This window comes from Rutidosis leptorrhynchoides, chromosome 1 (genome assembly GCF_046630445.1).
Source record: "Rutidosis leptorrhynchoides isolate AG116_Rl617_1_P2 chromosome 1, CSIRO_AGI_Rlap_v1, whole genome shotgun sequence".
Classification (NCBI taxonomy): domain Eukaryota; kingdom Viridiplantae; phylum Streptophyta; class Magnoliopsida; order Asterales; family Asteraceae; genus Rutidosis; species Rutidosis leptorrhynchoides.
Window position 1 is genome coordinate 684,921,945 of NC_092333.1, and position 22,766 is coordinate 684,944,710.

A 22,766-nucleotide genomic window follows, 5' to 3' on the forward strand; every position below is an offset into this window, starting at 1 on the left:
CTGCCTGCTAGAAGGTATCCAAGTGAATATGGGCCATTTTCTCATTCATGTGATGAAAGATTTTCTTGAGATGGAAGAACCATTTCCATACGCAGCTTTACTATATACCTTGTTTGAGAAACTTGGTGTAATTCAACATGAGGAAAAGCTAGTGCCAGAGGATTCCATTATGGGATGAATGATTCTGAATTTATGTTTATGTGTTTGTTTATTTTCAGCTTGTTATGTAATTTGATAATGCTAGCTTGTTAGCATTAATACACTATTCTATGTCTGTATTAATTCTACTTCGGACATGTAATCGTGTAACTGAGATCCTGATCTATTAGTCTTTATAATGTAATATCTTCTGTGATGATCATTTTGTGATATTGTCTTTGTGATGATGATTTGAATTGTGTTTGCAGTTATTTTCATAATGTCAGGTGTTCAAGCTGATCCAGAAAACATTGCACATGAATTCAATACTGAGTCATCGGGAGGTCCATTTTCTATTGATCTTCCAGGATTGAAAGCTAACAGTGGCTCTAATCTCACTGCATGTCTAAATGAGAAGGGTCCTAATGCTGGTAAGTACAAGGGGGTAATTGAGTTTCTGAAACGTTCAAGAGTATTTGCAGCTATCTCTATGCCTTGTACAGCATATTACTCACATCAGAGAGAGTTCTGGGAATGTGCAAGAGTTGAGACTGTAGATGACAGGAAGGTAATTATAAGTACTGTTTGTGGTCAGGAAATTCAGATTTCTGAAGATACAATTCGAAACACTTTCTTGTTTGAGGACGATGAGAATATGCCGAAGAAGTTGTCAAAGACAAAAATTACTGGATGTGTGTTAAGATGCAAGTATTCTGGTGATATTACGAGAGCAACGATTAAGAGAAGTGGATTCACACCACCGTATAGATATTTGTCACTTGTTGTGTTGAGGTGTTTGAGTCCATTGCAAGGAGGGTTTGATGAACTGAGCGAGATCTATCAAGGAATGTTTGCTGCTTTGGTTTTGAAGGCTAATTTCAATTTCTCAGGAGTTATCTTTGTCTACTGATGGAGAATGTGACGAGCAAGTCATATCTGATTTATCCAAGGTTCCTACAAATTATGATCAACCAGCAAACTGTTGATTTGCCAAGATTGAGGAAAGATGCCATTGATTTGAAACACATGACAGATCTTACGTTCAACCGATTGAATCAGATGAAAAGTGCTAGTGATGGCAAGTTGGTGTGTCATCTTGCTCGAGAGGATTATCGGTGTCCACCAGGTAAGAAGTGGAGAAACGAAAACAGTTTATCTGATCGAGAGCCTGATTTTGAGGTAGCTAACAGTGATGAAGAAGTTGATCAACCTGTGAATACTCAAGCTGCAGGTGGTTCAGGTGCAGAAGGTTTAGTTGATGAGATTGGAAATATTATTCCTGATGTTGGTGAAGAAGCTTCAAGGGGATCAAAAAGAAGAATAGTTGAAGATGAGAGTTCTCAGGTTTCAACTAAACTAAAATTGAAAATAAGGTTCAAGCTGGTTTATAAAGATACTGGTGGATCTTCAGCTGGAACTCAACCAGTGACACCGATACCACAGACTCAAGGAAAACAAACTTCACAACAACAACAACGTCCGTCGGTGCAACAGTCACCACCCGTGGTTCAACAGGTTTCTCAAGAGACTGTTTCTACTCCAATTCCTAGTGTTCCATTACGTACAGGGGGAGAAGGAGGTGTTAGCTCATCTACTCTTCAAAATTTGAATGATTTATATGTTCAAGCGATGGCTGACAACCTGAGGTTGAGAAAGGAAATGGATGAGAAGGTTGAGAATTTGAAGGAAGAGAATCGTGTGAACTCCAAGGACGTTACTTGGTTAAGTATGCAAGTTGAATTGCTTCAGAAGAAGGTTGGTGATCAGTCGTTGTTATTGACTGATGCGAAAAGAGAGGCTTCTCAAGCTAGGAAGTTGGCTGAATCTGCTCTAGCAAAGGTTACAGCTTGGGAAGAAAAGTTTGATTTGATTGAATTTCCTGAGGGAGAGACTGATAATCAAATGGTGGAGGCACCTGGTTCCTCCAAAGCTACAGCGCTGTCAGTAATTCCTCTTAAAATTGATTATAGTTTTAGTGATTTCTTTTCTAAACAGGATGAGCTCAAGCATTCTGTTGTTTATGATGATTTAGAAGAGGGAGAGATCCTTCACAACTTCACTAGAGGTGAGCTGGACGAAATGGTGCGTCTAGAGCAAGAAGAAGCTAAAGCTGCTGACGCACAGTCCGATGATCCTCCATCAAAGGATGATTCTTTTGGGCCTGAGATTTCTGAAGATCTTGATGATCGAGATGTTGATGATTTAGTTGAAGATGTTACTCATGAAGATTTTCCTATATATTAAAATGATAAGAATGAAGATCTTCCGGGTTTTGAGAAGTTGTTTAGAACTGATGATGAGATTTTGAATAGAATGTGTAAAGAGAAGGAAAGGACAGAGGTTTTGCCTGAAGGTTTCTTGCCAGTTAAGTATAATGATGAAGTTGTTGAGAAGTTAGAAGCTGATTGGCGTGATATATTGAGAATAAGAAAATACTGTGAGAAACCGAAGCTTGAGCCAAAGTATTTGAAAATGATTAATTTGAGAAAGAGTGCGAAAGGAAGAATTCTTGCCTGGGCGTACATTGAATAATTCAACGTGTTTGCGATTAAGAGAGAGTTTGGTGTTGATTATATTAAACATGGCCACGAATTCAAATCATTGTCGTATTTTGAGCTAATGCAGATTGCCAGGTTAAGAATGTTATATTGTGGATTTGGTGATCGATCTTCGTTGCTGGTGAAGAAGATCCAAATTGCTTTTAATTCAAAGAATTGGGAAGGTTTTAGGCCACAATTTCCTAGGATTAGTTTCAAGGTTAATCCTAGAACTGGTGAATCTCGAAGGATTGTAAAGTATAAGCGAGCAAAGACTATGAAGAAGGTACCTTTAAGGAAGTTGCCACAGAATTGGAGTCAGAGATTCAGATGGTGGTTTTATGATGATCGTTCAGAAGAAGCTGTGATTGTTTTGGATAAGCTGAAAGAAGATGATATTGATTGCATTCGTGTGTTGGATCCGATTTGGTTAAGAAACTGTACCGAGGCTGATATTTTTACATTGTATTACAATCGTATGCTCTATCGTCGTGAGAACAGGGTACAGGCTGAACAGTATGTGAAAGTAGCTAAGCTGTGCTACTTGAACAACATGGTAATCGATCCGTACGAATGAAGGAAATAATGACTGAAGATTTTTGAAATAGAACTAGGTCTTAGGGGGAGTTTGTTGGTGCATAATCCCGAGTTCTATTATGTAATACGTTCTATTAGTTTTGTATTTCGTATTTCAGTCATGTTTGAACATCGTCATTAATACTTTGTATGTGAATTGCTTAGTATAATGTCGTGAAATAGTTCAGAGCAGTTGGTTGGCTGCTCAGACCATCGACCGATGGTAAGGACCATCGGTCGAGGGACTCTCACCATCGGTCGTAGGTCTCAGACCACCGGCCGATGGTCACTGAAGATATATATATATACGGGTTTTGTGGTTTATTTTAAGGTTACACACCAAAAACCCTTTAGCCGTCGTATAACTCTGTGTCTATCATCCCAGACCAATCCTCAACCGAATACAAGGCTCTAGGCATCGATTATATCAACTATTTGTTGGTTAGATTGATCCCGATAGTTAATTAAGTATTCGACTCGCCCTAGTTATCGTTTCCGCCGTTAATCTAGGTTAATACGTTTGATCTAAGGTCCCTAGTTCGTCTACACTAATTGATTATATAGTTTTTTTTTTTTAAAGATCAACAATTTTATTAAGATATAAAATAATACAAGAGTACATCTATATCTACCCGTACAACTTAAGACACCACGAGAGCTATGATACACCGACTAAGATACACAAATATCACTATTACAAGGCATGTTGAAACAAAGGTTATGAGACACGAAAGGTTCTGTAGGAAATAGACCAAATGGAAGGATCAGGGGCTAAGTAATTCAGGAAAAACCCTTTAACGTCTTACGTAGTCGAAGTTGAGTCGTTCACTTGTAATTACAAGCTGAGAAGGAAACGAATCACAGTGCTGGCAACTTCAGCGACAAAGCAATCGATTCTACTCATTTGAACCCAACTAAGACTTTGATCAAGGAAAATGGGTAAAAAAACCTGAATTAGCCAATTCCCACTTTTGGGGTCGGGTTTACATCGAAAGCTAAAGGATGCGTAATCCATTGTAGCCAATTTAGATTAAGCTTGTTACCACTTGTAATTGATTATATAGTAAATATAATTAGTGTTTTATAAATTTTAATCTCAATGTCACAACATATAATCTAAATGGGGGACAACTGTTTGGTTCCTTTCTCTTCGTAATGATACGTCTTAGTTACATAGAAAATATGTTCCTATGGTTTCATGTCGGGTGTGTTTGATAGCCTATGAATGGAATAGTTCAGAGGCTGAGCTCTGATTCGGTAAGTGATGAAGATGTTTGATTCACTTTTTTGTAGCCTCTGAATTGAATGATAGGCTCCTAATGCTTCAGAGTCAAATAACATTCTGAACCATTCAAAGGACACATGTTGCCAAATTTACCCCTTGCACCCTTTTTTTCTTCCACCTTGGATCGTCCAAATTTTATACTGTATCTTATATTGACATTTTATATTGATATTATCATATCTACCACGGAATAAATATAAATAATAATAATAATAATAATAATAATAATAATAATAATAATAATAATAATAATAATAATAATAATAATAATAATAATATATTAAATATTCACTTTTACATAAACACATATAAACTATAACATCTTGCGATCTGTGTGCCAAATTTTAAAATGAACCTTTAAGGCGTTAAATGAAGTTTTTTTAGTTTCACTAACAGTTTATAGTTTATTATGTAAACAACGTATGTATATATATTTTTTAAATAACATCTTTATTTTCATAGTACTACTGGAATAATTCATATAAAAACAAATCAAACAATGCCATCGTAACACCCCGTCAAAATCGCTATGCAATAATTAATTGTACGTATTCATGTATGAAAGTCATGAATAATTCTAACATGCCAAAGTTGTAAAATATAAACGTCTAATGATAAAAATATGTAATCGAAAAAGCATGGTTGTTACAGTCAATTTTGTTCGACATTAAATCATATAGAAGGTTAAATTGGTAATTTTCATCATTCAGAATGTTGGTTCAGAATATCTATCAAACACAGAGTATTCATTCAGATTCAGAGACTCTGAACTATTCAGATCTATGAATGATTCAGCACTAAATCATTCATATTAATTTGTACAACTTGGACAGCACATCGAGTTCGATCGATTAGTAGTACGTGAACATCATTAAAGTAATTTTTATTGAGTTTTAATTTTATAATTTCGCAATTTTTAATGCATTTAATAATAAAGTACGAATAACTAAGACTGGTTTTAAAAATCGCAATGACAACGTATCAAAAGAGATCTTTAGTCTCATATTATATAAGAAACTTGACCGGTAGATTATAGATTATAAGTTTAAACCACATTGAAATTAATGAATATGAATGTGAGCTTGTATCGTACGTAATATTTAAAGGTAAGTTGTAGTTACAGGCTAGGGATGGTAATTCACATTCAATCCGATAGACATTCATACGATCTAATTCACCATTTAATTATTTTTAACTGCATTGGAAAACCACCCACTCGGTCATATCCACGGCACGTGTCGAGAGGAAATCATATTGAGAAAACTCCCCTTGAGGATCAAAATCATTTAGTAACCATCGTAGCTATGGATATTCCGCATACAGTAGATGCCATGGCGCAATACTCTGATTCGGTCGAGAAGCGAGATACCACGCTTTGTTTCTTTCTTCTCTGTGATATAGGAGCACCACCAAGACTAATACTATGCATGAGCATTTCGTAGATGAAGAAATAAGCCATATTGCATCACAATAAGCTATAAGTTTCAGGCTTCCAATTGAGGGTAAGAAAAAACCTTACCCGGTGTTTCTTTTAGATGACGTACAACACGAAAGGCATAATCCATATGCGACTTTCATGGACTACTCAGGAACTGACTAACTTGATTGACTGAATATGTAAAATCATCCCAAGTAACTGTGAGATACTAAAGTCTTCCCACCAAATGCTATTGAGCAACATCCACTTCCTCACTTGTATCATCCTTTTTTAACCGCATGTTTTACTCCATCTGGAAGGTGCTAGGACGAGTAACTTGAACTTCACAATCTTTTAATATATCAAACGTATACTTGCATGACTAATTACAAACGCTTGTTAGAAGGAGAATATTCTATCCTAAAAAGTATTTAAGTGGCCCAAGGTCTTTTATCTAAATTTGTATGTAAGTGAGCTTTGACTTGATCGATCATCTTTCCATTGTCTCTCGTTAATAAGATATCATCGATGTAGATTAGGGAAATGAGATGGATATCGTCTATAAACAAGCATGGAATGATAGGCATTGGACTTAGTAAAGCCCCTGTAAAGCCTATCTTGATTAGTGATTGAGTAAACTTTGTACTCATTTGCGTGAAGTTTGTGAAATGTCTCGTTCATATTGATTATAAACGTTTCATATTAATTGATTTCGTTTCGAGGTATTGACCTCTATATGAGACGTTTTTCAAAGACTGCATTCGATTTTAAAAACAAACCATAACCTTTATTTTATCGATAAAGGTTTAAAAGCATGACGTAGATTATCAAGTAATGATAATCTAAAATATATCAGTTTTACACACGACCATTACATAATGGTTTACAATAATATTACACATCGATTTAAATCTTCGAATGCAGTTTTTAAACAATATGTTACAAGCATGTTTGACTCCAATTCTTGTCCTTAATTTAGCATGCAACAGCGGAAGCTCTTAATAATCACCTGAAAATAAACATGCTTAAAACGTCAACAAAAATGTTGGTGAGTTATAGGTTTAACCTATATATCAAATTGTATTAATAGACCACAAGATTTCATTTTTCATAATACATACATGAACACTCATCTGTATAAAAATCATTCATATGAAGAACACCTGGTAACCGACATTAACAAAATGCATATAGAATATCCCCAAATATACAGGAACACTCATCTGTATATAAAAATCGAAGTACTAAAGCATCTATAACCTGGATGGTGTCTGTTAGGCCCAATAGATCTATCTTCAGGATTCGCGTCAATTAGTGGCGTTCACTAATTCTTAGGTTACCAAGCAAAAGGGGTGATATTCAATAAGATAATTCAATCATAGAATGTAATTTTCAAGTACTTGTGTCTATTTTGTAAATCGTTTATAAAAACTGCATGTATTCTCATCCCAAAAATATTCGATAGTAAAAATGGGACTATAACTCACTTTCACAGATTTTTCCTTCGTCGGAAAATAATACTTGGTCATTGGTCGATTCACGAACCTGAAAAAAATATATACATATATATCAAAGTATGATCGAAATATATTCACAACATTTTTTATTACGTTTTAATGATTTAAGTTTGTTAAGTTAATAGTCCAACGTTAGTAGTCCACAATTAGTTGTCCACAGTTAGTAGTACAGAAATAAATCAATGTATATTATCTCGAATCAATCCACGACCCAGTGTATACAAGTCTCAGACTCGATCACAACTCAAAGTATATATATTATTTTGGAATCAACCTCAACCCTGTATAGCTAACTCGATCATTAACGCATATAGAGTGTCTATGGTTATTCCAAATAATATATATAGATGACGTCGATATGATATGTCAAAACATTATATACGTGTCTATGGTCTATCAAGATTACATAATATATGTTAAAATACATGTATAATACAATATAAGTTAGTTAAGTTATGGTTAGTATAGATTTGTTACAAATTTTCACGTAGCTAAAACAATCAAAAATATCCAATTTTGTTTTAGCCATCATTTCTTCGTTACAAATCCGTTTTGAGTGAATCAAATTGCTATGGTTTCATAATGAACTGAAATTTATGAAACTAAACAGAAAAAGTATAAGTTTATAGTCGAAAATACAGGTTACAAGTCATTTTTGTAAGAAGTAGTCATTTCCGTCGAAAGAACGACATCTTGGTGACCATTTTGAAAAACATACTTCCACTTTGAGTTTAACCATGATTTTTGGATATAGTTTCATGTTCATAAGAAAAATCATTTTCCTAGAAGAACAACTTTTAAATCAAAGTTTATCATAATTTTTAATTATCTAACCCAAAACAGTCCCCTGTTTTACTACGACGGCGTATGTCCGGTTTTACGGTATTCTTCGCGTTTCCGGGTTTTAAATCATTAAGTCAGCATATCATATAGATATAGAACATGTGTTTACTAGATTTTAAAAGTTAAGTTAGAAGGATTAACTTTGTTTGCGAACAAGTTTAGAATTAACTAAACTATGTTCTAGTGATTACAAGTTAAAATCTTCGAATAAGATAGTTATATATATGAATCGAATGATGTTATGAACATCATCATTACCTCAAGTATAGTAGGTAAACCTACTGGAAATGATGAAAAATAACTTTAGCTTCAAAGGATCTTTGATGGCTTGGAAGTTCTTGAAGTAGAATCATGACACAAAACAAGTTCAAGTAAGATTACTACTTGAATTAAGATAGTTATGGTTATAGAAATCGAATCAAAGCTTGAATTTGATTATTACCTTGATTTAGAAAGATAACCTACTGTAAATAACAAAGGTTTCTTGATCTTGGATGATTACTTGAAATGGATTTGAGAGCTTGGAAGTAAACTAGTAAACTTAAAAGTATTCTTGATTTTATGAAATTAGAACTTATAGAATTTATGAAGAACACTTAGAAATTGAAGATAGAACTTGAGAGAGATCAATTAGATGAAGAAAATTGAAGAATGAAAGTATTTGTATGTGTTTTTGGTCATGACTCATGGATTAGATATAAAGGATATGTAAGTTTGTTTTTTTTTGTAAATAATTCATGAATGATTTATAATATTTTTGTAATTTTGCTAAATAATTCATACTATATTACAAAGAATGGTTCCCACATGTTTGATGACTCATTAAGGCTGCTAAGGATCTGATCATTGAAGTGTATATACCAATAGTATATACATTTAGAAGCTGTGTATTGTACGAGTATGAATACGGGTGCATACGAGTAGAATTGTTAATGAAAATGAATGAGAATGTAATTGTAAGCATTTTTGTTAAGTAGAAGTACTTTGATATGTGTCATGAAGTCTTTCAAAAGTGTATTAATACATCTTATTACATTACATGTATATACATTTTAACTGAGTCGTTAACTCATCGTTAGTCGTTACATGTAAGTGTTGTTTCGAAACCTTTAAGTTAACGATCTTGTTAAATGTAATTAATTCATTGTTATTATATTTAAATGAGATGTTAAATTGTTATGTTAACATGATAACATGGTGTATGGATATATCTTAAGTTAGTAGTCTCATTTTATTTGTGTAGTTCAATGTTAATACACTTAATGATATAATTAATTGTCATTTTATCATGTTAAATATAGTGTGTTCATATCTTAATACAATACATATGTATTTATTTTAATTAAAATGTTGTTATAACGATAATCGTTATATATATCGTTTCATTTTATACATGATTAAAATGTAGTTTCATTTTATGCATATAACTCTTTGTTAATATACTTTGTGAGATACTTACTTATCATAATATCATGTTATATATATATATATATATATATATATATATATATATATATATATATATATATATATATATATATATATATATATCCATATATATATATCGTCATGTCGTTTTTACAAGTTTTATCGTTCGTGAATCGCCGGACAACTGGGTGGTCAATTGTCTACATGAAACTCATTTCAATTAATCAAGTCTTAACAAGTTTGATTGTTTAACATGTTGGAAATATTTAATCATGTAAATATGAATCTCATATAATATATAATCATGGAAAAGTTCGGGTCACTACAGTTTGTCGTAACCCATAAATCAATTTGTGGAGTTTACATACACTATGTAGTCTTCCCTTTATCAAAACCTTGAGATATCCTCATATAGTCCATTTGAAGGACTATCCATTGGTTCTTTGGTGCAATAGCTAAAGCACATCGCATAGTGAATACCTTCGCAATGAGGGCAAACGTTTCATGAAAATCAATTCATTCTACCTGAGTATACCCTTTTGCAACTAATCGTGCTTTATAAGGATCTATTTCACCATTTGGTTTTTATTTTATTGTATAGACCCACTTCGGATTTATAGCTTTCTTACCGGCATGTATGTCTGTTATGCTCCACATTTTGTTAGATTCAAGTGCTTGAATCTCCTTTGTCATGACTTATTTCCATCTTGGACATTGTGCAGCTTGTTTAAAACTTTTGGGCACATCATGTGAAGTGTGTGACGATCGCTCCAAATCCATATGGACGAACACGTCATTCATCGATTTCATTGCGAGGTATTTGACCTCTATATGATACGTTTTATAAACATTTCATTCTTTTGAAAAGGCAAACCATATATGAATATTTAAATCAAAGGTTTTCGACATCTGATGATTTCTACATATAGACAATCACCGTAAATAATAGTTTACAACAGTACTTCTGTTGACAATGCAGTCAAAATAAGATACATGGTGATGATTTGGTGAATGCAACGTTTCCTTGATAAATATGCCATGTAAGACTCCATGCACATAGCTTATCTAACATATAAGCAAACAGCGGAAGACTTCTAGGGAACCTGAGAATAAACATGCTAATAAGTGTCAACATAAAGGTTGGTGAGTTCATAGTTTTAGTGTTTCACATAATCTGTATATAAAGGTGGATCACAAGATTTCAGTTGTTTCATCTAGAAACATTTATCAAAATATTCTACGAAATTGAGCACCCTGGTAACTAAACTTAACGTATATATATATTTTATACCCTTTGTATAATCATCTTAATAATATACGCAAACCAACGTGTACGCTTCTCAAATAGCATACGTCCATTAAAAGGCTAGCGCTCTAGCTCGGACGGGGATATCAAGCCCTATGGATCCATATACTACTACTCGCGCCCACCAGTTCTTATAACTGGCAGTTACTAGTTACCAAAGCTAAGGGATTTTCGGTTCAAACTCGGTGTAGAATTTAGTATGTACTTGTATCCATTGCGTTTAAAATAAAGTGCATGTATTCTCAGCCCAAAAATATATATTGCAAAATTATTTAAAAAGGGAGCAAATGAAACTCACCTTAGCAGCATATAAAGTCGTTCACCAAAATGTGACGGAAACTCGGATTACCAAATAACCGTAGATCTCAACCTAGAGAACATATGTTGGTCAATAAATGTCTATCAAGCTAAGTCTGGTCATATTGTATCACAATCCTAATGCTCGAGATCGACATACAAAAGTTATCCAAAGTCGTTTCAAAAAGTCAATTTTGACAATAGTTCAACAAAACGAGATATACCTTATATAAGAAGTCATTTACTCGGTTGGTAATATTCAAAAATCCATTTTATCAATCTCGTAAACAAGTTGTTTAAATCTTAATTGCAGATTCAAAAGCAATTTCAATTAACGTCAATCATAATTCAGTTGATCATATCTCTTAATCTGTTCATCGAAACTATTCGATATCTAAATGAAAAGTCATTGATTTTTCGCCAGCTTTCCAAAAACATGCATATCATATACCTTTTACCAGTAACATATGTATTTAATTCGTGATTCATCATAAACTGTTTAACGACGAAATTTAGCATACAAGCATGTATAAATATATATACTCGAGCACTAGACATGGATACACAATTAATATATAAAAGATAAAATATGAGTGCTTACGTATCAATATTGAGATTCAATATTGTAGGAAAGTACGTAGACGTAATGGAGATGATAAACACTAGGTTTGATTCATAAATATACCCCCGAACATTACCCATAACCTCCTTGGCAATAACCCATAATTTCCTTAGCTCTATCCCGCTCGAAAACCATTTTGAAAGTGACACGCTCATAACCTCGTCGTAGTATTTTATGTATAATACTAATTAATAATATTAATAATAATAAGATTAATAATAATATTAATCTTAATAATAATAATAATAATAATAATAATAATAATAATAATAATAATAATAATAATAATAATAATTTATATAATATATATATATGAGAGAAGAGGTCGAGAGATAGATTGAGTAAAAAAAATGGCAGAAACGATCGAGTTTTATAATGTGGCCTGATATCAGACCCCATGCGATCGCATGGGGAATGTGAGGGAATTCCATGCGATCACATGGATCCCTTTTCCAGCTCACATTGTTTTGATTTCTTCCTCGTCGACATAATATTATAATATAAATATAATAAATAATTTATATAATTAATTATATATTATATTAAATTCATGTGCATAGTTGACTTGTAATTTTCGTCCCGAAAAGTCGTACGTTGTCACTCGACTTCTGTCCCGGTTCCGATTTTTCGAACGTCCTTTCGTATACTGAGAAAACTTGCATTTTACGTTTTGGGATACATACCTTTGTCAAAATATAGCCTTAAATTATCCCTAAACTATATCACTCGAAATATAATTTATACATTTGAGTGTTTTGGTCATTTACTTCTATAAATCAACGTCTCGCTATTTGTTAAAATACATTTTAAAACAGTGTTTTACTGTAACAAAGTTACTGTAGCAAAGTTTTTTTTACTGTAGCAAATATTGATTTTCGAAAACACTGTAGCTTTTCGAGTACTGTAGCAATTCGAAAATACTGTAGCAAATTAGTGTTTTACTGGTTCATCTTAAACGTTTTAGTTAACTTATCTAAATATCAAACAGATAATCAAACCAATAAGGTTAATGCACAGTATCATTTTCATAACACTTTGTTACATTTTCAAGTTATATCATATGTATCTATTTACATATAATTGTTCGCGAATCGTTGAGAACAATCGAAGGATAATTGAATAGTTCAAAATTTTGAGATTCAACTTCATAGACTTTGCTTATCGTGTCGGAAACGTTAAAGATTAAGTTTAAATTTGGTCAGAAATTTCCTGGTCATCATAAAGTGCTAGTCGTTAAGAATGCACGGTGAGTTTCAGAAATTTTTTCGTATATCGCAAAGTCAGAGAAATACCATGCTCGTGTTGGAACCTGTGGTAGGCACATCTCACGTATGTTCAAGCAATTGCGGCAAGTCAGTGATGAACTCTTCAAGATGTCTGGAGTTGGTTTTTATACAATTACTTGTTCTAGTTGTTGTGGATTCTGCAGGTGCTTGAATATCTTCTTGTGATGTGGAAGGTATATGGTATTTTGATTGCATAGACTCTTGTGTACCTTCTTTTGATGTGAAGGTATACGATTGTTGTGCTCAAATTCTTGGTTCTCAACCATTTCACTAGGATAGTTATGTTCTTGTTCGTGATGTGCATTCATGGGTTGCCCCACAATGCATTCTTCTTCACTCAATATTGATCAAGTGAGGTATCCGAGATGTGTTCTCATGGAATGATTTTACATCTGTCTAAGCCACATCAAAAGGAAATTTGTCGTCAAAAAAAGTGACGAAGTTTTATTGTTTTGGATATCATACGACTTATATCCATTATATCTCACTGGATACCCAATGAAGACACTGGTTCTTCTTTTCTCACCAAATTTATCTGATTTGTATGAGTGATATTGGACATAAGAAAGACAACTGGAGACAATAAGATGATCATATGTGGGTGTTTTGCTAAGTAACACTTCGTGCAGTGTTTTGTAATGCAGATTACAGTTAGGTCACTTATTGATAATGTATTCGGTTGTGAGGACGCAAACTCCCCATAATTCAATGCGATGAAGCTTAAAAATGGGGAGTTCTAGCCATTTCTAATAAGTGTCGATGCTTTCGCTCAACGAATACGCTTTGTTATGGATGTGAGCGGACGTTTTATTCATTTATTAAGTTATGATTGGACCATTTTATAGAACGTGGTTAAGATGTGAGCAGCCTTCAGTCTGTTTCCATTAAAAATAGCCAAACACCTATACCGTAGTCTTCAACAAAAGATAAAAAAAATAATAGGCTCCATTCATAGAAGCATGTTTTATAACGTCCCCAAATATCAACATGATCAATTCAAAACAACATGCAGTGTTTGAAAAACTAAAAGGAAAAGGTAACATATCTTGTTTGGCACAAATACAAGAATCACAATAGTGATTATTTGCATAAAGACCTTCTAAGTTTTTAATTTTCTTTAATACCACATTTGAAACATGTCCCAATATTCTATGTCAAAATTGCCGATGCTTTAACACTGACATTGCCACAACCATGTTTTTTAGACGACTTCAAGTAGTACTTCATGCATATCACCTATCCCAATCAGGTTCCTCTAGTTTAAGTCATGTATAAAGCATTGTTTCGAAAAAAAGTAAATGAGCCACTTAAATCACTGCTCAATCTCCTAACAAATCATAGGTTACATTTGAAACTAGGCACATTTAAAATTTGTTAAAGCTTGATGCTTTGTAGTTTTATGTCACCTATATTTTTTAAATCAACAGGACAACGATTAGGCATAATAACATGTGGGTAAGTCGCATCTATCTCCGATGGTACAATCCAACAATCTCGGTGTGTGATATGCTTGCTAGAACCCGAATCAATTTTCCAAAAGTTATTTATATTGAACTTACCTGTCATGTTTGCAATTACATGGGTTTTTTTCCTTTGAATTGGATACTCGAATGAGCTTCATCAACTACTCATTCTTCTCTGGTGATATGTGTGGTGCTATGGCGGCTTTTCTTCCATCGTAGTAGCAACCCTTAATGTTCCTTTAAGTATGCTCGTCTGGGTCGTATTTCCAATGGGCTTATTGTTCCATCATTCCTGGTACCCAATAATCTCAAAACACCCATTCATCACATGTCATGTTTTAAGCAATGGCTACAAATTTTCTCAGTGGTTTTTATTGGCCTTTCTTCATTTTTAGTCTATTTTCCATTATTTTGCAATGGTATGTTTGATCGGATAAAATTTGGTATCGACGAATCTTGTAATTTATTAGGGTTTGTTCGAACTGATTTAGTATCAACGAATCATTTAACGATTTCGTTTAGGCTTCAATCGATTTGATGAATCGTTTAGTGGATTCGTTAAGGTTTTGATTGATATTTCGTTAGGTTTTCGATTGATCAATGAACTTTAATTTGATCAATGGATCGCTGAGTTTTTGTGTAGTTTTTTTCGGATTGTTTATTGATTTGTTACGATTCGTCCGATTAACGTTTCGTTAATCGGATATCTGGTGATAATGACAGGATCAATTGATGAAAGAAAGGTGCAAAGGTTTTGTTTTCCGTTAGTATTGAGCCGCTTTGGTTTTGACGATTTTGTTTATTTATTTTTTATTTTTATTTTAATGGATACTTTGAAAAGATTATTTTAGCTTTTGGGATCTATTTTATTTTTGAGTGAATTAGTTGTGTTAACAAAAAGGGGTATATTTATAACCAACTAATACTAATTTTTTTTCTTTCGGAAAGCTGAATTATATTGCACAAAACTCGCAAGACGCGGTCAAAAAAAGAACAACAAGCTACAAACAATTAAGACACTTCGCCCAAAACACAACCCAAGAGCCTATACAATGCTACTAATTGGGTTCGATCTTCACACTTCAAAAGATCCTACCACAAAATTTGACCTACTAGATAACCACAAGTGCAAAAGGGCCTTAGACGACTTGTAACGGTGACCAGGCGAAGGCGTGGGAGCCGAGGTGACAGCCGGCCACGCCCTGGTGTTCCAGGTATCGGAGCGTGGAGGAAGGCGGGGGAGAGGGGCGTGGCGGTGGTGCGTGGGTTGGAGACGGAACCGGCAATGGGTGTGGGGGTATGTGGTTGGGACACTTGGCACATTTTCATTTGATGGAGAATATATCCGTTGGAGGTTTCGGTTTTAATAATAAAAAAAATTAATCCAATATTATTTATCCTATATATACACATCTATTTTACTCATTCTATATGCATTTCTTTCCTCCAATAATACTTTTTCTTTCATATTTACAAACACTATAAAATTTCATAATGGATAAAACATTCAAAATGCTCGAGTTTATTATTGATGACGATTCGGATGATGAATAAATATATAATTTTGTTAGTAGTTTGGCGGACGAAGATGTCGAGGGAGAAGCTACAAGTTCACGAGTCCCTCGCCCCCGTACCTATATTCCAAGGGATCGCGAAGATGCGGCAGTGAGGTTATACAACGATTATTTTTCTGAAACTCCAAATTATACGGAAAAGAACTTTAAACGACGTTATCGAATGAGTCGTGAATTATTTCTCCGTATCATCGAAGGTATATCAAACTTTAATAGTAGCGATATTCCCGATTATTTTATGTTTTTTAGGGAACGTCTCGATGCTACTGGTCGTCAAAGTTTGACGATACTTCAAAAATGCATGGCGGCCATACGTCAAATGGCGTATGGAACTATACCTGATTTACATGACGAATACATAAAAATTGGTGAGAAAACAGCTGCTTTATGTTTAGATAATTTTTGTAGATGTGTGTTTCATTTGTTTGCTAAACAGTACTTGAGAAAACCAACAGCCGAAGATATTGCTCGGCTTTATAATTTTCATGCCCAAAAACATGGTTTACCCGGTATGCTTGGTAGTATTGATTGTATGCATTGGGAGTGGAAGAATTGTCCAATTGCGTGGCAAGGTCAATATACTAGAGGTGATAAAAAAAAGGCCCGTCCATTATGCTAGAAGCAGTCGCCTCGCAAGATTTGTGGATATGGCATGCATTCTTTGGTATGGTAGGTGCGAACAACGACATTAACGTTTTAAATTATTCACCATTGTTCAACACTATTAAAAATGGAACTGCTCCACCTTCCCCATTCGATGTTAACGGGCATCACTACGAAAGAGGTTATTACCTAGGTGATGGTATATACCCCGATTGGGCAATGTTGGTCAAAGCTCCCCATTCTCCAACTGACGAACCGCGAAAAAAATTTAAAAGGTTTCAAGAAAGTGCAAGAAAAGATATTGAGCGTGCATTTGGAGTATTACAGGGTAGATTTCAAATGTTAAAAACTCCGTCGAGATCTATGGACTTCAACAAAATAAGAAGACACATGTATGCGTGTATCGTATTACATAACATGATTTAAGAAAATAACGGGTTTGTTATTGGGAAGAAAGAAGAAAGAAGAAAGAATGATACAACGGAACCCACCACGACAATTACACGGGGATTTGAGGGATCGAGATGCAATGGTTAAGGAAATAAGAGATAAGCAAGTTCACAAACAGTTAGAGGCAGATTTAACCGAGCACGTTTGGAACTTATCACATTACTTTCGTACTGCTAATATTATTGAGTAATTTGTTATGTATTTCTAGTTTCGGTTAAGATTTTTAAATTATGTAATTTTTAATTTCAGTAATTTAAATTAATGTTCTTCGTGTTTACTTATTGAGTAATGTAATATTATTTTTAAACATCACTTTTAATCAACACACAAACGGTTACATTTTTTAAACATCACTTTTATTCAACACACAAACGGTTACATTTTTTAAACTAGAACTAAATTAAACTGAAATACAACATAAGATCTTAAAACACAAACATCGATGAATTCAGTAGAGTTCATCAAAAAAACGACCACTGTGTCGTACTCTGGAGCCACCGGTTCATCTTTTTCTTCTTCGGCTGCTTCATCGATGTAACGCCAACCCAACGTTTCTTTATCTTCAAGAACCACATACAGAGTAATGCGGTTACCACGATCTTCAATGGTATCTTTTATCCCGTACCATTGATCATAGGTACGGAGATAGCTTGCCTCCATCTCATCATCATAATCGTCTTCAAAAAACAACACATCCGTATATTCACACGGTACATTTGCCTTCAGAAAGGCTAGCAGATCGTCTAAACCAACGTCACAGATATCGATTCCTTCGAATGAATTTTTTTTGCCAGACTTGTAGACCTTCATATGATTACGGAAATCACCCCCGTAATGAACATCGTATGCAACAATCATTGGGGGAATTGTTTTCATTTTCACTGATTGGAAGTGTTTTGATTTTGAGTTGAGAAGTGAAGTGTGTGAAATGAATTGGGTTAGTGGGTGTATTTATAGGTGAAAAAGTATCCGTTTTTGAAAATAAAAAAAATAAAAAAAATTAAAAATAAGGTCGGATTTTTAAATCCGTTTATTTCTGAATTTTAAAAAATAAATATGAAAATATTAATAATAAATTCAATAAAGCAATAAATAAAACAGAAAAATTAAAAATAAAATGCCACATCAGCTTTCCACTAACCCACACCACAAACCCACACCACCACTACTTCACTCAAACCACCCACACGTCCTAGTCATTAAAAAGCACCCACGCTCCCAACTCATGCCCCTTACCGTTACGAATGGTCTTAAGACTAGCAATGAGGTCCTCCTTGAGAACTAATACTAATAATATTAACCAACGTTGAAGTATTTTTGAAACGTCATGCACGATGTCATGCACATAATTACTAGTGTGAAACTAAACTAAATTATATTCATATTTGCACACTAATTACAATTTTAATCATTTGTCATTTGTCTACCGTCCTATATGAATATCTGTAATCACATGACAAGCACATTCTTGTTATGTACATATATGTAGACGTATATTTAATAAATGTGTAGTATATAGTACGGAGCATGTATACAAATACTTTTTTTTTTTTACTAGTATCGTTAGATAAGTGGTAATGTAATGGTAGATGAGATGTATCTTTTTAGGGTTATTTAGGTAATTACCATACATCTGTATTCAATTTTTTATGAAAGAGAAACATGAGAAAAAAGGATGGACCATATCGATCAAGATTGTCCCATTGAGATATACAAATGAAGCCACTAATGATGCACAACGTATTAAAGTTGGTTTGTACACTTTACTTAAAAAGGAAAGAAATGCAAGTAGTGTGATTTAATTTGTGTGGTTTTAAGATAATGATTCCTCTTAATTGATGACAACCCGTGTGGTCCCACTACCAAGCTATAATTATAATCAACTTTGTAAGGTGTGGTTAATTAACAAGTAAATGTCTCATCCATGAGAAAATGACTCTTATCTCACATTAATATTAATAATATAGTTTAATTTGAGATTAACTTAAAGATAATATCAACTTAAATATCACATCTATGAGAGGTGAAGTCAAACGTTAGTTGTTATCAACTTCGTTTTCAATCACCATTTTTTCTTGATTAGTATGTACTAATCACTGAAAATACAACTTAAGTTGATATGATCAACACTAATTATAAAATGTTAATTTTGCGTAGATAACATACATCAAACTTTGTTTTCTATGATTTTATCAGCATTCATTTTGTTATTACTATTAGTATTTGTACTCGTCACTGAAAATACAACGTAAGATAAGTTGATGTGGTCGACATTAAAACTTAAAAGATGTTAATCTATGCGTGTTTCTATCTAATGACGTACGTACGTTATTTTTGTACTGAACTTATTTGGAACTGAGAGCTATTTGAGTGATACACATGACATTTACAAGTTATAATGGCATTTCAATCAATTTTTTCTTAATGTACTTCATATATATAAAAAATCTTTTTCAATCTTCCGACTCTTGAAAGGGTGTAAAAGGCAATAATATAAAAGGTATAAAAGGCTTCGATCTTTCTAACACTTATTCTGGCAAGGTATGCTATTTTGTTATCTTGATGTAAAGACCAAATGCTAACCTACGAGCCAAGATTCGGTTGAGGTTTGTAGGGTTTCTATGCTCATTATATTATTATTATTATTATTATTATTATTATTATTATATATATATATATATATATATATATATATATATATATATATATATATATATATATATATATATATATATATATATATATTATTTATTTGTTTTAAGGAAAACATTTTTACCTAAGTATTATTTATTTATAATATTAATTTTTAATACGATATTTTATTTTATACTCTATGAAAACTTAGAAAAATATAAAAAAGTTTTTCCTACTCATACTATCGGGATAAAATGAGAATTTTTATTCAAATATACATTGCTTAATCGAGTTATCTTGTGATTATTTTTATTCTTTTCCCGACTCATCCCAAACTATGCCAGTAATGAGGTTTGAATATGACCGTTTTCAATTTTTTCTCTAGCTACGCTACTAAAAATTATATTATTATTATAATCTCTTGACCTCAAACAATAGACTATCTTAAAATGCATGGATACAAAAACTAGATCATTAGTTAGAATTCATTTATACCAACTCTTTGTAGGAACTAGAATTAAGCAACATATATACTCCGTTACTAGTAGTAGTAATAGTAATTAACTGATACCAACTATTTTTCCTTGTTCATAATCATAAGTAAATACTACAGGAAATAATAATGATAGATCTACAATAAGAAACTAAAATGGTACGTTGTGCTTCAGTTCAGTTACAGTTATGCTATAAATCAAAATAAATCAACAAACATTCATAGTATTTAGTGAAGAAGTTTTTAGAATGTGAGGTATATATCCTTGTGGCATACATACATATTAACTATATTCTACAGAGTATATTACATAAAATTAGTATAAAGGTACAAATGCATGTTGTACAAGATTTTAATTAATTAAACAGCTGTATATAATAAAAGTTCAAAGATCATTTTTACCTTTTAGGGCTTTTGTTGTTTGTCACTGAAAAGAAGATGAGTATCATATCATACCCAGTTCACAAATGTGATCTAAGAGTACCAATTCATCCCTTGTAACTGATAAGGTTGACGAAAAACGCCATCTTCAAGCGACCCCAACATCGATTGTTGTTGCATTTGTGGAGTTTGTGGTAGTTGGCTAAGTAAACTTGCTATAGAACCATTGTTTTCTTCATTTGTTCTTGTGGCCATAACAGTAACATCACTACTACTTTTACCGCCAGCTTCTTCGCTCCAGAATAAATTCGTCGGCAATGATCTTTTCGCAGGTAGCAGATTCGATGTTGTGTTTGTGTCGCTATCGTTCGAGTTCATTCTAGTATCAAACATGAGGTTTTGTTCATGATTCTCCATCATTGTATTGTACACCACATGGCCTGTTGAGGGTTTACCAATCATTAATCCTTGGTGTCCGTGGGCCAGCGAGATCGATGGTGGTATCGATGATAACATCTGGTTCATTGTATGATGATCATTTCCGTCGCTATCGATAGGTCTTTGCATATTGTTCTTTTTGTATATCCGACATAACACCCAATCATCTAACTAGAATTTTACAAAGACGTATGTGTGTGAGTTTGTCTTTCAAAATATATATATAGAAAAAAGCCTCTCAAGATATATTACCCTTAAGGAGCCTTTTTGTTTGCTGAGATCATGTGGTTTGGAGATCGTTTTACCATCGGTGAGTCGATATTCATGCATGATCCAATTAGTCTTGACCCCTTTCGGTGGCTTACCTCCATAGAAAACTAGTGCTTTTTTCACACCAACTTTTTGTGTACCACCGGAAGTCATCACCGGTTTATCAGTTCCAGTAGCTTTCCAGTATCCCGAATTGGCGGCCCTGTTAGGCCGCGCTCCATTCGGATACTTCCGGTCCCTCGGGCTAAAGAAATACCACTCTTGCTCCCCAAAGGTTGCCTTAGCTATAACATACAAAAGTCTATTATAAAATCCCAAAATAGATATAGATAATATACTTTAATAATAGTCTAGGATATTTATTATTCTTTAGGTGCATGACATAAGAGTTTTATTAAATAGGATTAAAAAAAAAAAAACTTGAACTTAGCTTTAGAAATATTCTCATGAATACAATACAAAAAGTAGTCACCTAATTATTTTCCTTCATCATTTTTATTTTATATATAAGCTAGTCATGAAATATTGGTAAGTACCTGGTAACTCCCATGGATCAAACTTGTAAAGATCGATTTCGGCGATGATGGCTACGGGAAGAGGAGCCGACGCGGCTCGTTTCTTCAAATAGTGGACAACCAACTCTTCATCAGTCGGGTGAAAACGAAACCCGGGTGGGAGTTGAGGTAACGGGGAGCCCGTTGATGAATCGGTACTCTCCATATGATCAAAGGAGATTAAATATTATGTTCCTTGATTTAAATATTGATTGAAAGTATGATCAAAGAAGATCATCAAGCAGTTAGTTAGATGAGGAGAGTAATTGTATTATATTCTTATAATATTTGTAATAATAATAAGTTTATTGACTGATAATATATGGGGTATGAATATGAAATATAGGACCATGGTATTAATATAGGGTGAACCGTACAGAATCAACGGTTATCGACCATTGGTCTCGACACTAGGATTTCACTGCAGTCGACTGATGCCACGTCATATTCTCGTGGGTAGAATTGTCCATATCATTGGATAATATTAGTGGGTCCAGTGGTTTGGGCCACGGTCATTTGTCCCATGAAATACTTAATGGGTCCCACTGAAGTCCTTTGTAGTCCAAACCAAAAAATATATGTGTCAAACTATAATCCATCTTACAGTTTGTATTAACAAATTAAAATTAATTAATATTAATATTAACATTAATT

At 33.4% G+C, this 22,766-nt stretch overlaps 1 protein-coding gene and 1 pseudogene across 1 annotated transcript; one reads left to right on the top strand and one right to left on the bottom strand.

Moving 5' to 3' along the window:
- The first annotated feature begins 2,451 nt into the window (after positions 1-2,451).
- On the top strand, positions 2,452-17,532 carry LOC139852224 (uncharacterized; annotated as a pseudogene).
- A 3,193-nt stretch (positions 17,533-20,725) lies between these two features.
- Positions 20,726-22,410, bottom strand: LOC139886042 (NAC transcription factor 56-like). The gene is made up of 3 exons (XM_071869780.1): positions 22,095-22,410; positions 21,541-21,842; positions 20,726-21,459 (listed from the first exon to the last, which is right to left on the bottom strand). Exons 1-3 carry the CDS (start codon positions 22,276-22,278, stop codon positions 20,944-20,946), a joined length of 1,002 nt encoding a protein of 333 aa, XP_071725881.1. The 5' UTR covers positions 22,279-22,410; the 3' UTR covers positions 20,726-20,943.
- Between the last annotated feature and the right edge of the window lie 356 nt (positions 22,411-22,766).

Excerpts from the sequence above, each read along its gene's own strand:
- LOC139886042 (XM_071869780.1), bottom strand. The coding sequence starts at position 22,278 with ATGGAGAGTACCGATTCATCAACGGGCTCCCCGTTACCTCAACTCCCA. Across the intron at positions 21,843-22,094 it reads TGATCCATGGGAGTTACCAG|CTAAGGCAACCTTTGGGGAG; the intron begins GTACTTACCAAT and ends TGTATGTTATAG. Across the intron at positions 21,460-21,540 it reads AACAAAAAGGCTCCTTAAGG|TTAGATGATTGGGTGTTATG; the intron begins GTAATATATCTT and ends GTAAAATTCTAG.